Genomic DNA, 16184 nt, shown 5'->3' on the forward strand with positions numbered 1-16184 from the left:
TTAGTACAAAGTGACCATAGGCCACTATCTTGGGACCCAAAGTTTCCAGGCGTATTCGTCATGCATTCGTTCTCCAGTCAGGTGCTCAGCTTTTCTATATAAAAACCCGCTCTTCACCTTAAGATCAGGAAAATTCGAAGTATTTTCCTTTACGGTCTCTACTAACTTTACGTACTCACCGGACTGGAAAAATTCGGAATCTAAATCAACAATTAAGTCATCTTGCAAGTCCACCGCGGGCACAATCTCTTCGTTTACACGAGACAATGTATCCGGGACTACATTTAATGAACCCTTACGGTGTTCAATCTCGAACTTAAATCTCTGCAAAGCTAATGCCCATCGCGAAGTCGTGAATTTAAATCGTGATTGGACATTAACCACTTGAGCGAAGCATGGTCGGTTATTATTTTAAAAGGGAGTCCTTCCACGTATGCTCTGAAGTTCTTGAGAGCTACTATTGCGGCCAAACATTACTGCTCTGTGACTGTATAATTTCGCTGAGCTTTGTTCAGCTTCTTTGAGACAAAGGCGATAGGACGCTCGTCACCTTCTTCAGACACTTGCACCCCCCGCCTGGCAGCTTCTCCTCTTAACGACTTAAACTTCTCGTTTTCCATCGCAGCTTGTACTAACCCTCCTCCAATACAACTAATCGACGCGCCTGAATCCAACAATCCATAGACCAGGCGATTCAATAAGCGAATCGGTAAGAACGGTCGAGGGTCTCGAGGTCCTGTCGGGATAGAACTGATGTAATTCAAACTGGCTTTACACATTTTGACATTCTTCCAGAACAATTTCAAGCGTCGAGAATTGCGAGATTTCCGTTTAAGAATTGCAGGAGATTCTCTGAAATCCGAAATGCAGACATTCCGTAACTCGTTCTCACTTCCGTATGTCACCTCATCTTCAATCTCCTGACAGACCTCGGAGATCTCACGTTTAAACGGCTTATCTTTCGCGTAGCATCTTCTGACGTCAGCCAGGAATGCCTCCCTTCGCTTACAAATTTCTCTCAACTCCGACACCGTTCGAACATCTAAGTTCAAAATTTCGTGGCGAATCTCAGGACGAAGGTTACTTCTTAGCACGCGGACAAGTTTGTTGGCTGTCCAAGGCTGCTCTAGCTGGTCGACTAACTCGGATACTGTATCGTAGAAACTATCAAAAGTTTCATTTGGTTTTAGTTTAGTATTCCTAATCAGCTCTTCTATGTCCCCATCGTCGCGACTCTTTCGAAATTGCAGTCGTAGGACTGTACAAAACCTTTCCCACAGAATTTCACCGTTGGCTTTATTATAGCGCCAAAAGAAGTCATTAGCCTTGCCTTCAAACAATACGCTTATGTTCCTACATAACAAGTTGAAATTTCAATTCAACGTCTGCCTTGTAAGTGCTTCGACTCTGTATATAAAGTTGTCCACTGGCACTCCTACACCAGAATATTTTATTTTCCAACAATTAAGTACGTGAACGACTTTATCCGGCCGATCAAACAAATCGGAAGAAGCGCTTCGTGGAGAAGGAACAGGATTTGGCGATGTTAAATACTGCCTCTCATAGGCATTTGGTTGATCAGCGGACATTTCACTGGCTGTAATGACTACCGCCGGACTCGGAGTGGGCATTATTCGCTGCATGCTTGAAGTCATAGCGTTTTGTACTAAATCTGCCTTCTTCTCTGACAACGTTGCTAGAAGCCTACGCTCCATGGTTAACAAAGCTACTGCATTAGCACTTACAGCGCTTGAACTAGCTTCATTTGTGTTAGCACCGCTAGCTGATGACGAAGGGCCCCCGTCTACTGTTGCGGGTGGAAGATTTGAGTTTTACTACGAGTTTCTCTCCCTACCCTTTCGGTCGGTTCGGCTGGAGGCATACAGGTTAGTTTGCACATCGGACAGATCTCACTTTTTTTTAAAATGATTCCCAATGCATTCCCTGTGAAATTCATGGTAACAGGTTGTCACGTACAAGTCTGGTGTGCTGATCTCGGCTGCACATAATTTACAAACAGAGTTTGAGACACTAGGAGATTTCCTAGTTGGTGATCGGTCTAACCCCATCATACTTGAGAAAAATTTCAGGTTCAAAAATGGCGAGCAAAAATAGAATAAACTTATACGTAAAAATATCAACGATAAGGTGCGAAAAGGTAATAAAACTGAACTCTTGGCTTGATGTTCTCCTTTCGTAGGGCTGTCTATTATCTCAGCTCAAAATTCTCACGAAGGCGTAGAAGGTGTTTTGTTAAAAGAAGATATTCCATTTGTTAGACTAAATTTCAACACCACCAGTAGGTGTATTAGTGAAGTCTTGGATCGTGCGCTCTTCCTCTGCACGAATATTCCAACCTAGAGGAAACTCCATCTTATTTAAGACGAATGGTAAAAAGGAGGAAAATCGTCAGCTATATGAGGATTTTGCTTTTCTCTTGAGTAATGCGAAGATTTTCCGTCATGTTACGTTAATTATCTTTTCCCAGCATAGCGTTTAGTTATCTCAAGAAAGTAGATCCAACCGGGACAGAAACTAAACCGGAGTTACTATTACTCTGTTTTCCTCAGCAAAATCCACATTTCCTTTTACTGCACTTAGGAAAATTCTTGGGATCAGTCTTAGTTATGGCCAGTCAGCAATATTAGTATTGACTTGACGTGTACTCCACAACTAATTCTAAACACTAAAATTTTTGGAAGTATAAAACTGAGACGGAAAATGTAAAGAAAAGGATTGAAGATATTAATTCGCGAGTCTTAATGAATTTAAAAAACTCACTAAGGCCCCACGTTGGGCGCCACTTTTTCTTATTTATTATTATGCTTAACTAAATTATAACGTGTAACGAATTAAAATGATGGAAGACTACAGTACCTCTACTTGCGGGTGCACGCTTTAGAGGCCGGCTCTAGCTCATGGCGTTGGGTGTGGTGGTCTTGCTTGTACAGATATCTTTTCGTTACCGGCAATAATGAATAAGACCAAGAAATTGAGCGTGCTTACAACAACAACAAAATGAACCCTGAATAAGACCACTTTCCTTAAGAGCATAGCTCTAGTGGCCCCTTTAGTACCCTATCTCCGGAGAAACATCAGCCGAGTCAGTATTTAGGTTTTTAGAAATTAATATTTTCAAAATTAATCGTTACTTAATAATTAATAACAATATTTATATCTAAAAAATAAGTACATACTAAAGGAAACAAGTAAATATGGAAATACAAACTAGAGTAAATCAAAAGAATCTAAAGCTAGGTTTTTCTTAGTTGCGAGATCAGAAAAAGATCAGAAAAAGTCGATATTCGAGACCGTTACAACTAAAGAGTTAAAGTTACTAGCGGCTAAATATATTTAAGGGAAGGAACAAAGCATTCATTTAAATCTTCCATAATTTTTAGAGTTCTCTCTATAATCTTGTTCCATGAATTATTATTTTTTGGGTTTTATCGTTATAAAGAATCCTTAACGAGAAGAAAAATTAATTTTGTTTGAGAGTGACCCGCGAGTAAATTCGGTTAGATTTTCTCCTTTCATTTTTTTTTTTCCTTTATATTTCAAACGGCTACTCTCGCCACCCCATTAGTATTAATCGTTTATTAGCAGTGTGTATAAAATATATGATACTTGGCACGCCATAAAAAAAATGATGACCTCCAGTAAAATTTTATCAGTGTACTACCGAATATTTCCAATAAGAAAGTAAAGTTTTATAAATGAAACTCACTCAACTTTTCACTCCTCGGTGAAAGATCGATCTCCCGGCGCAGATGAGTTGAAACGAAAGAGTGGCATTTTCCGCAACCACTTCGAGAAGGTATAATTTTGGATCACACGACTGCGAACAAACTCTCATGAATTCTTACTCGAAAATTCAAAGGAGCACTCTCAGAAAATGAACTCTTCTAAAGAAATGACTAGCTTAGGTTAGCTTACCTACTATATAAAAATTTTAAGTACGAACGGAAATTCAATTCAAATGCAAGAAAAATTACAAAACGGCATGACTGAGTCTCCTACTCGAGTACATATTCTTATAGCTTATTGTTAAACTTAAATTACATATAAAAAATTTAACTTCTTTCTCTCTCTAATACATCCAAGTACACGTTAGCTCAGATATTTAGCGTTTTCCCGCATAAATTCAGAATTTAGATCAACTTAAACTCACTATAGTTTTTAATTTTCTTTATGTCCATTTTGGACTACCAATCGCGCTATAAATGTAACTTCCATTTGGGCACTATGTATTCCGGACTAAATCCCGCTAAATTTTTTCGCCTCTTTTAACCTCACTTTCGGAGTTGTTGCCTTTTGGCTATTTATTTAAACTATCCTCCTAGGGTCCCGGTTTAGGGCGGTTGCGGTCCTGCTACTGTGGCTGGTCCTTCGCTCCTCCTCGCTGGGAAGGCGCTCCACTTCACGGCATGGCGTAGTTATCGTCTCTCCTTCTGCCCGCCGGTGGCGGCCCCGTAGAACTGTGGGACCAGGGCAGTGATGCGGATACGTAAAAGATGCCAAGCGAAGACCCTCCTGCCTTCAATTTCAGCTGTGATTGTACTTCCCGCATCAAATCACAGTTCACCGTTTTCTGAAGTTTAACCTGTGTTTGACCCAGTCGAAACTGGGGTCTGGCGACAAGGCGGCGGTGAGATGTCTGCGCCAAACAACGATCTTTTCGGCTTAATATTGCCGGGAAACACACGCCGGACTTATCTCGCGCACCACTATTGTCGAAGAAACGCAGTACTACAATATTTCCTGCGACAAGAAAACACGTATACCCGCAAGTTACAACTTTTCAAAACGCACTTTCGCAACTTGACTCGTCGACTGTTCTATTTGAAAAGAAAGCAAACAGGAAACACTAGCCGAGGAGGCCATCGGCGGAAATCACGATCATCTGAACCACACTTTTCCCCGATAGCCGAATTATCCCAAACTTATCGGGTGCGGCTTATAAGGGTTGCATCCAGTCTGATATATTCTAGCTACTTCTTACTGCATCTGGTATGACCTTGTAACTGTAACGAACACACTCATAGAGCGTTGTCCACCCCCACACACTCTGTCTACTATTTTGACCGGCATGCTCAGGGAAAATGGGCGTGGGTTTTGTGTTGAGATGAACAAGAGTGTTACAGCTACAATATTGTAGACAGAGATACGGTAGATTCAAAAACGATAACCAAACGGTTAAGAAGCGGACAAGAAAGTGTACCTATTGAAGATGAGGGCCAGATGTTATTGGCCTTATTCTATACCCACCCTACCTGTGAAATCCATTTGGACTCCACCCTAATACAACCACTGCTTCACATACTCTTTGGTGCCCAACAAGACGTCAGATTAATTCATTTTGGACCCCATATAATTGTAGATAAAGATATTGTTCCGATACATTTTCCTAAACCTAATCCTTAAACTAAAAATTACGTTATTTACGTTAAGGAAATCTCTTATTGAGTAATTTTGCTTATCAACGATAAAATAAAAGAAAAATAATTAAAATAGGAATGCAAATACTGGTATTTAAGTTTACATTCTACTTTTGTTTGTTTGGATTACTTTACATTAGAATTATGTATAATTAATGAATATTTAAACTTTAAACTTCTTTAAATTAAGAGATCTATATATACGATTAATTAAGGCAAGGTATTTTAAAGCATACTATTTAGAAATATCTGACTTTTTACATATATGCTTGTGTTTTTATGGTTTTTGTTCTGTACTCACGCACTTTCCATCGATGTCAGCAGGCCTGATGACTGTTGATGATTTGCTGTAGATATTAATATAAATCGGGAAAATCACATAAATATACTTGTCAGATCTCCCACAAGTTAAGCTAAATTAGAATCGTAGAAATTTATAAGTAAATATTTTTAGGTAAAATTAACAGAAATATGAAAAACTATTCTAAAGATACTTAAATCTGGACACGATCATTCGTGTTACGGCTGCTTCAGGTTCGCAGCGTACGCAGCGACAAGGCCAGCAGCCTGGGGCTCGTGTCGTGCGCAAATATTCGGAATGCGCACGGATGAAGAAGACACCAGGCTGACTTGTGCATAAAATGGATGCACGGCGATCTGCTTCCTGCTTGCGGCGATGAAGAGTAGAAAAAGAACGCCAACTCTGGGGGGGTGTGTTGACCAGCGATCTGTCGGCAGAAGAGCACAAGCCCAGCTTTGCGCTGCACGCGGTGTGTGCCCCTGATGCAAGCAGTTGTAAATCTTTCTGCGATCGATGAAGCCACAGTAAGTTTCACGCGTGGTCAAAAGTAAAGGGCGAAAAACAATACAAACCGCCTTGGCGACGCAGCCACTACCATAAGTCTTCTGCCTCCAAATGTGGGACCGGAAATCTTTTGGCAGTATTTGTAACTCTTATCCAAATCACACGATGCTCGTGGATTTTTAATCATGGATTTTTGCACAAAGTTAAACTTCACTCGATGACGCCTTCACGAAAAGAGAACGGAAGTAAGCAGATCATGTGTGACCGTAGCGTGCTACAATCCTACTTGGGAATTTTGTGGTATTTTTATAGGGCAATATTCAATTTTGCCAGAATTTGAATTTGGCTAAAATGGTTCGTCACCAAATTAGTGCGGTAGCACATATAAGGTTGCCATTTGGCTCGACTCCCACAACCACAGATTTGATTTTTAGTCCCTGTGACTAACAATAAAAACTGAAAAAGGAGTCAAAAGCAATTACCAAATGTCCTTGGCATGAAATCTACCAATTTCCTTGCCGTTCATGTCCTCTAAGAGATATATTGATTGACCAATCCTTTCTTTGACTCGGGCCTTAACACCGACAGGAGCGAGTTTCGCGTTAAAATTATTCGCTGCATTACTTAGCACGAAATTTCTTTTAACAACTTCTTGACCAACCTCAAAAGATCTGGGTCGTGCTCGGAGATTGTAAGACTTTTGGTTTGTCTCATGTTTGTCTTAATGTTTGGCAATGTTGGAGCGAATTCTTTGAAATTCGTCAGTCCTTTATAATTTTACGTCACCATCTGCGAGTAAATTAAGTTTGCGCAACAGTTTGTAGTCATTACCGTGGGATATCATGTGTTTACCGAAAACAACCTGATAAGGCGATATACCAACAGATTGGTGAATCGAGTTACGAAGAGAACAGTTGATGCTACTGAGGAACACGTCCCATTCGCGTTGGTCAGAGCGAATGTAAGCTCTTAAAGCAGCGTTTATAGAACGGTTAACTCTCTCAGCTCCGTTGGATTGTGGAGCATATGCACCAGTAAACATATGACGAACGCCATATTTCGAAAGAAAGTCAGAGAAATCACGGCTTTTAAATTGAGTTCCGTTGTCACTCACGACTGTTTCGGGTACACCAAAGCATGAAAATATTTCATCCCGCAATATACTGATGATCACTTTAGTGTTGAACTTTTTCACAGCTCTTAAAAAAGGTAAATTTGGAAAAGTGATCCAGAATAATCAGTATACCAATGGATTTCGATCTGGGGAATGGGCCGATAAAATCAAGATAAAGTCTTTGAAAAATTGTATCGCTCTGCACTTGTGCTCCCATTGGTGGTTTTAAAGAACGATTGGGATATTTAGTGGTCTGACACGTCTCGCAATTTCGAATGTAATCACGAACGTTGATAACCATGTTTGGCCAGTAAAAACGCTCTAAGCATTTAGCCATTCCACAATGTGCAGATGTTGGTTGATCATGAGCCGAACTCATTACGCTATGACGCAACGACTCAGGAACAAGCAATTTCCAGCAATCGTCTGGTGAAACGTCAGTACAATTGGGGAATGTTGCACGATGATAAATATAATCATCGCTGACTTGAAAATCAGGTAATTTTAGAGACACTAATTTATCTCTGAGAGCAGAGTACTCTTCCGATTGAAATGCACTGGAAGATAAATTAATTTCGGGATGGACTTCAAGGTCTATTGCAGCAATATCGTCAACATCCTCAAACGATCGAGACAAAGCGTCCGCAACCACATTTTCTGTTCCCTTGCGATGCTCGATTACGAAGGAATAACCCTGAAGTTTGATAGCCCATCTTGCTAATCTGCCGCTTAAATCTGATTGGTTCATTAACCATCGAAGACTTGAGTGGTCGGTGACTACTTTGAAACTATGACCGTCGATGTACATTCTGAACTTCTTAATCGCCAGAACTACAGCCATGCATTCGAGTTCTGTAACTGTATAGTTACGTTGGGCTTTATTCAGCTTCTTAGACATGAATGCTATCGGACGTTCACAACCGGAATCATCACATTGAGCTAGAACTGCACCCACTCCATGTAATGAAGCATCACACTGCAGGATGAATGGTTTGTCATAATTGGGGTGAATGAGACAAGGAGCAGAGCATAACTTGTCTTTGATATTGTCAAAAGCTTCTTGAGCAAGATCGTTCCAACTGAAGGATTTGCCACGCAACAGTTCAGTAAGATTGAAAATGACTGTGGAGTAATTAGATATGAATCGCTGGTACCAACCAGTCATACCAAGAAATCGTCTTAGTTGTTTTTGGGTCTTTGGAACCGGAAATTCTCTCACAGCAGCGATTTCTGGGAGGCAGAACTGACTTTTCTGGACTTTAATTGTCAATCCAGCTTTACGCAATATTACTTTTTGCTTTATGGAAGGCACTATTAAGAATTCGAAGTTATTATCAACTGAGTTGTAAGTCAAGGGAATTTGTATAGTGCCTGCAACATTTTGCGTTTGGCCATCAGCAGTTCGCACAACCGATTTAAATTTATCAAATGGCTTGGTTGATATTATTTGTTGTGCTAGCTCACCACCTATAACACTTTTGTTGGCGCCACTGTCTAGGAGAGCTAAATGCGATTGACCAAATATGTCAATGTGTGTGAAAGGTCGAATATCGTTCTTATTTTGAATAATTGATGAAATCGTAAAACGGTTGAATGATCGTTTACGAATCCAAAACTTACGAATTCGCCGTGATGATCGATGTTTTTGATGATGAAGTGAATTATATTAAATATTTGCAATTTACGATTTGCATACTCCAGCACTTGCAAATGATATGGATTAAAAGTTTGGGTTAATGTTACGTCAGGTTGAGTTGAAGGCAGAATGGAATGAACATCATTTGCCACAGAATTTGGTTCTGTTTGTATTTTCGAGGCTAACGGCGGACATTCGTTTTGTTCGCATAACGAATGCCCTGCTGAGAGTTTTCCGATGCCGATTTACATTTTGCGCAGTTGGGCTTATACACCTCCGGTGTTCCGCAACCATAACAAAAAATACGGCGTGTCTTAAGGCAATTCTGGTAACCGTGACCTGATTCATCGCAGTTCCAGCACTTAATTTTCTCAGGAGTCCTAACGACACAAATCTCGTCCTCAACATCCTGTTCTTCCTCAGACTGATCATCGGAATCATCTTCCTGTGGAAATGCGTTAACAAAACGCTTGCTTGTGTTCGGACGTTGGATTGGCTTTGTCCGGGTGCTTCGAAAGAAATCTTCGTGACGATGACATTCTTTGCGCAATGTTGCTAAGTTTGGGGTGTCTATGTGCAGTAATTCGTGCTTGATCTCCGGTTTGAGATTATGACGAACTTCTACAGTAATCTCACTGTCCTGCATTGGTTCACGAAGGGAATCTGCAATGGAAAGCATTGCATCCAAAAAATCATCAAAATTTTCTGTGCTACCCTGTTTACGGCGACGCATAGCGATTTTAATTTCACGATCAGATCTCTGATCTTGATATCTTTTCTTTAAACGCCTGCATAACACGTTCCAATTCATGTTATCCACCGATCTGTGAACACGCCAATAAAATGCTAAGGCCGGTCCTGCAAACAGTAAATTAGCGAAATGGGAAAGAAGTTCGAAGTTTCCGTTCAGGCTTTGCGAAGTGAGACAATTTACGCGGTAAATAAAATCCTCAATGGCAATGTCGTTGGCTGAACCGCTGAATTTAATACGCCAATTTGATATAATATTGGAAATCCTATCAGGACTATCCAAAGAAAGATCACTTCGATCGCTACGAAAGTCTGGTGAAGTCCTAACATGTGAATTGTTATTTCTTTCTGAGTTTATTTCGGGAACGTCTCGACCGAAATTATTTTGTATGTCTTGTTGCAGCTCACGCTGTCCACTATTTACAAGTGTGGATTTATTCAATTGAGTGAACGCCATAGTGATTTGTTCTGTCACTGATTGTAGCATGCTTGCTTGAAAGGCCTGCATTGAACTTTGGACTATTTGCTGAACACGGTCTTCTGTCACAACTCTGGAATCTGAACTATCCCCGCTACAAATTTCCTGTTGGGAATTTGGATCAGACTTCTCATGTTGTTTGGCTGTATTCCGAGAACCTGAACGGGTCATCATCTTGTTACCTTGAGATTTAGTTGACAAAGGCAAATGAGATCCTAACTCGGATTGAGAACATGGCTGGCCACATATGGGGCATTTGTCATGGTTCTGAAGGTAATTGTCAAGGCAATGTTTGTGAAAAGAATGTTTACAACGGGTTTCAACCAAATCCAGATTACGTACTGGCCCGTTGCAGATGGTGCATGTCACCGACGCATCAGTATCTACGTCAACTAAATTTTCATTACTTCTCATCATAATTTTCGAAGCTTCTAGAAGAATATATAAAGTCTAACAATTCCTCTCGTTAGAATAAGAAAAATAAGCGATAAGATCAAACGATCAATAGTAGGCAAAAACGGTAAGATCCAACGATCAAAGATAAGCGAAAAAGGATAATGAGTAAGCGCTAAGATCCAACGATCAACGCTAAGCGACAAAAAGCTACAAGTTAAGCGACCAAAAATAATACCTGCGGGTCTTACCCTGAGTAGCAAAGCAGTAGGTTGTATAATTCAATAGGTACGAAAAGCTAACGGAGTGTGCATACAGAGTTGTAAAATAAATATAGTTTATTTATTTATGAATTCTTACCACTTAGAAGAGTAACTAGCCGAATCTATCCAGCTAGAAAAATCTCGATCCTAAATGATAAGGAAGTAATTTTTGAATAGTGAAATCCTGGTAAAGAACCGACTTTAAATCAGAACTATAATTCCTAAGAATCAATTACTCAAATTAGAATGTTGTTTTTTTAACAATAATGTTCGGTTATTACCGAACTGATAGAAAAAAAACATATAAAAGCATAACATTTCCTCCGGTATGGATCCGGAACTCTCCAGAGAGACCATAAATTCCGGTGTTGTAGCTCCCAGTTGAAAGCTCCCATGCAAATTACTGCTGATCATGCAAATTAGGTACGTTGCCCTCAACATACGCTTGGGCTGAACTGTTTATGTACACATTGCAACAGAGTGATACAATGTGATTGTATATTATGAATACAGTGGTTAACCGATATGTGTGCATACTACATCTCCCTCCTTTTGAAAAATAACGTAATATTATGAAGTTATTTTAAAGGTAGTTTATACATTATTAAAAATTGTGTTATGATTGTTTTTAAGTACATCTATGTAGTGAGAATTTTTAAGTAAAACCTCAAAAAGAAAAATATTTTTTTTTTTATTATTATTATTATTATTTTTATTTTTATGCCTATGTATGATCATACTATAAATATTTACGACGTCGCAATTTTTAATCTGTCTTTATGAACAGTTTGCTTTTTATTTTTATTAGTAGTTATTATAATGTTATTATTTTCTCCTATTTCCGTTACTTTATACGGACCTGTATATTTGGAGTCTAACTTATGACCTGTTTCGTTTTTTAATAGAACTTTATCTCCTACTAATATATCTAAGTTCCTTGCTTTCTGATCATAAAGTTTCTTATTTTTCTCTTTATGTTCATCTATCATAATTCTAGCTCTTTTATAGGCTACTTCTAATCTATATTTACTTTCCTTAGCATAATCATCTACATTATATATGGGTTCTATATTAGTTATGCTATTAAATTGATTTGGCAAATTATTTGTTTTACCAAAGACAAGTTCGTATGGACAATAGTTATGTGCTATTGATGGGGTCGTGTTAAAACAGTATACGAAATATTTAAGCCATACGTCCCAATCAGTTTTATCAACCGATATGTATGAACGTATATATTCATTGAAAGTTCGGTGACTTCTTTCGACTGTTCCAACTGTCTGGTGATGGTGTGCAGTTGATGTTATATTTTTTAGTTTTAGATATTTGCACAAGTCATTTATAACTGAATTCTTATATTCTGTTCCCATGTCCGTAATGAACGTCTTCATTGGACCGTACTTTAGAATAAAAGATTCATAAATTGCTTTAGCGACAGTATCAGCGCTTTTGTTTGCAACTGGTATGGCAACTAGATATTTAGTTAAATCACATATTAGTGTGATTGCATATTCATTGCCATTTCCTGATTTTGGTAGCGGACCTATAGTGTCCAGTAGTGTTGGGTAATCCTAGTTCAATTTGAGGAATAAGTTCGTTCGTTCGTTTAAAATCAATGAACTAGGTCGTTCATTTAGTTCAATCGTTCATTTTTTAAACTTGCTTAAAGGTGCTTCAAAAAAAAAAAATGTTATGAATTTATTTCATACAATGCTGTCATTGAAAATTAATATTATTTATTCAATTTATGTCAAAAACACTTATACATAATAATAACAAGAAATAATAAAGAGTTTACAAACAGATAATATAGTAATTTTAATGCATTTATTTGATTTCTGAAAAGAGAATAGAGAAGTTTATTAGGGAACATTTTCAATAACATATGATAAAATTATGTTTACACCTGTGATCCATCTACATGTTGCTATGAAGGAACATTAGATTTTCCACTTTATTAGGTTTTAGTAGCATCCGTCTTTTTCGGATGATTTCCCCAGCACTTGAAAATAGGTGTTCGCAAGGAACTGATGTAGCCATAAGGCATAGTCGCTTAAGGCTGTAAGAATATAGATGCGGATACAATTTCTTTCTTTGTTCCCACCAAACCAAAGGGTCAGCAGTCCTCGGTATAAATTCCTCTTCGAGGTATTTTTCCATCTCTTTCTCGGCAGAACCGGTAGTGTTTGCAGCCTTTGTCGTGTTCTTGAACTCACTGTCAAAATCACACCAAACCGAACTCTGATTGGCTGAATTAGTTTTAAACGCAGGTGATTCGAATTCATAATTTTCGCTGTTGAGACGAATTGGAGTTACTTTCCTTTTAAGATTACAAACAGCTTTTTCGTATTCTTCTTTTGACTTGAACCAACGACCTTTAAATCGAGGATCTAAAATGTTACTCTCTGCGTAGAGTTCGTTACTTTCCAGCTTGCAAAATCGTCGATTCATCTCAGCTTTTAGAACTGCAACAAGTGCAGCAACACATTTATCCTTAGGCGTTTTGTTATTCAAACAGTTCTGTAGCAAAATCGCAAGAACTATAACCTTTGAAAGGGTTACATTCTTTTCTGCTGATATTTCTTCTGTTACCTCCATGAATGGTTTTAATATAGGCAGTAACTCTTCTACTATCGCCCACTCATTCTGAGATAAGTTTAATTCAGAACGCAGAGTAGAAAGTGTTAATATAAGAGCATCTTTCAACACAACAAGCCTTTCTAGCATTTTAAAAGTTGAATTCCAACGAGTTGACACATCTTGAATCAATTTGAGATCGGGCAAGTTCAATTGGGTTTGAGTTGACTTCACCTTCTTAAGGCCGAAAGTGCTACGATTGAAAAACTCCACAATGAATTTGACTTTGTTTTGTACAACGCTGATTTCGCGGAGTCCTTTTTGCACAATTAGGTTCAAGCTATGTGCAAAACATGGTATATGTGGCCAATTTCCTGTTTTAATGGCATTGACAATATTTGCAGCATTATCGGAAACCACAGCAGATATTTTGTTCTCTATACTCCATCTTTCTGCTATTTTTTGTAAAAATGCGCACAGATTTTGACCACTGTGCTGCTCAACGAATGCCTCGCATGCAATCATATGTGAGCTCATAACAGTTGCCTCACTCTCAATAAAATGAGCTGTAACAGCAATATAACTTTCATTTGCAAGAGAGGTCCAACAATCCGTTGTCAAACAAACTGCAGATGCCAGCTCCATTTTTTCTTTGACGCTACCAACAATTTCGTCCCGAAGCTTTGGAAGAAGCACGTTGGACAGCGTTTTTCGAGTGAGCATCTTGTATCCGGGGCAATTAGACACATCATCTATGAGCTGCTTGAAATCAGGCTCTTCTACAATTCGCAATGCATGATGACCTTTTGCAATCATACGAACTAGTTGCCTATCAATTTTCTCAGCTTTCCCGGCAGCCGGTGGTCGTTGAATGAACGAAGTTATTACTTGCTGTTGGGGTCCAATTATCTGAGGAGTCTATGTTAAAAGAAATCAAGAATTTAGTAAGCCTACTTAAATGAATAAATCAAAATATTATGTTTACATTTGCTTCCTGTCGGCTTTCATTGGTTTGGCGCTTTGTTTCCTCCAAAGCTGCTGGGTGCTTATTTTTAAGGTGACGCGATAAGTTTCCTTGCGATCCACCAGCCACACTAAGCACAGTTTTGCAGTATTTGCATTTAGCACTCTTCTCATCCACTGAATCAAAGAAATTCCAAACTTTGCTATGCTTTCGTTTTGAAGCCATAGATACGCACAAACTTGTAAACCGTAGTTTTAAATGTATGCGAAAATTAATCAGCTTATTCGATAAGCGAACTTTCGAACTAAATGAACTAAGACCAACCTATCGAACTAAGTGAACTCAGACCGACCTATCGAACTAAGTGAACTCAGACCGACCTATCGAACTAAGTGAACAACGAACGAACGATCAGGGTAAGAGATCAAAATGAACGACGTGAACTAAGTGAACTATATTGAACTAAGGGAACTAAATTGAACTATCGAACTATATTGAACTATAAAGGCAGACCTAGTTCGTTCGTTCAGTTTGGTGAATAGTTCAATTTAGTTCGTTCGTTCACGAACGACACAACACTAGTGTCCACTATCACCCTGTCGAAAGCTTTTATTGGTGTCTCTGTTATTGTTAAAGGAGTTATTGTATTTCTTGTCACTTTTGATTTTTGGCATTTCTGACATTTTTTAATGTACTCAGTTATATCTTTAGACATACCTTTCCAGTAATAGTATCTTTTGACCTTGGCCAAGGTTTTTGTGATGCCTGTGTGACCTCCTTGTATTGGATCGTCATGAAATGTAGACAATATAGCTTCTTTTTCTTTTAATTTTTCTATTATGGTCACCGGGTTGAGTAGCGCTACTCTCAATGAATTTAATATTTTATTGCCCATTATTTTGAAATTATCAATAGAAACATGTTCAAAGATATTTTCCCACGGTGCCACTTTGAGTTGGCTGATTTTATTTATACCGGCTTGCATTTCAAGCCTTTGGAAAAAATGACCTAAATCAAGTATTCCATTAGTATATAAATCGCTAACATCATATCTTGCAATAATTTTCTTACCATGTTTAAAGAAACATAGCATATTTTTTATATGCAAGGTCACTACTTTACGTAATTCGTCATTTTTGATGACTTCATATACGTTATGCTTTGAAGCTTTTTCTATAGATTGCTTAGGCAATTCTATTTCTTTATCTCCTGCGCAGGATTTTTGTCTACTTTGATATCTTGTAGTGACTTTCTTTATATTTCTGTTAATTTCTTGTAGTTCTTTGATGGTTATTCTTGATAACGCATCAGCTACATAGTTGTCTTTTCCCTTTAGATACTCAACTGTAAAATTATACTCCTCTAATTCAAGTCTCATACGAGTTAGTTTAGAGCTCGGATTTATCATAGAGAACAGGTATGTAAGTGGTCTGTGGTCTGTTTTGACAGTGAAATGTCTACCATAAATATATGGTCTGAAATGAGTTATTGCCCAATGAATTGTTGCCAATTATTGTTCTGTTGTGCTTTTATTACTTTCACCCTATGTAAACGCTCTTGATGCATATGCCACTGGAAGTTGGAGACCTTTTTTGCATTGAGTTAACACTGCTCCACAAGCTTGCTTACTTGCATCCGTTATTATGCAAAATTCTTCGCTGAAATTTGGGTATTGTAATAAATTGGGATTAACTAGTGCCGATTTGAGATGTTCGAAGGCATGCTGGCATTCAGCTGTCCATTCGAACTTTACATCTTTTTTACAT

General features: G+C 38.4%; 1 protein-coding gene across 1 annotated transcript; it reads right to left on the reverse strand.

Moving 5' to 3' along the window:
* Window positions 1-12679: 12679 nt before the first annotated feature.
* Window positions 12680-14991, reverse strand: LOC117150015 (zinc finger BED domain-containing protein 1-like). Its single transcript, XM_033316893.1, has 3 exons — window positions 14440-14991; window positions 12784-14372; window positions 12680-12715 (listed from the first exon to the last, which is right to left on the reverse strand). Exons 1-2 carry the CDS (start codon window positions 14641-14643, stop codon window positions 12795-12797), a joined length of 1782 nt encoding a protein of 593 aa, XP_033172784.1. The 5' UTR covers window positions 14644-14991; the 3' UTR covers window positions 12680-12715; window positions 12784-12794.
* Window positions 14992-16184: the final 1193 nt, after the last annotated feature.

Source organism: Drosophila mauritiana, unplaced genomic scaffold, assembly GCF_004382145.1.
Source record: "Drosophila mauritiana strain mau12 unplaced genomic scaffold, ASM438214v1 Y_19, whole genome shotgun sequence".
Taxonomy (NCBI): Eukaryota; Metazoa; Arthropoda; class Insecta; order Diptera; family Drosophilidae; genus Drosophila; species Drosophila mauritiana.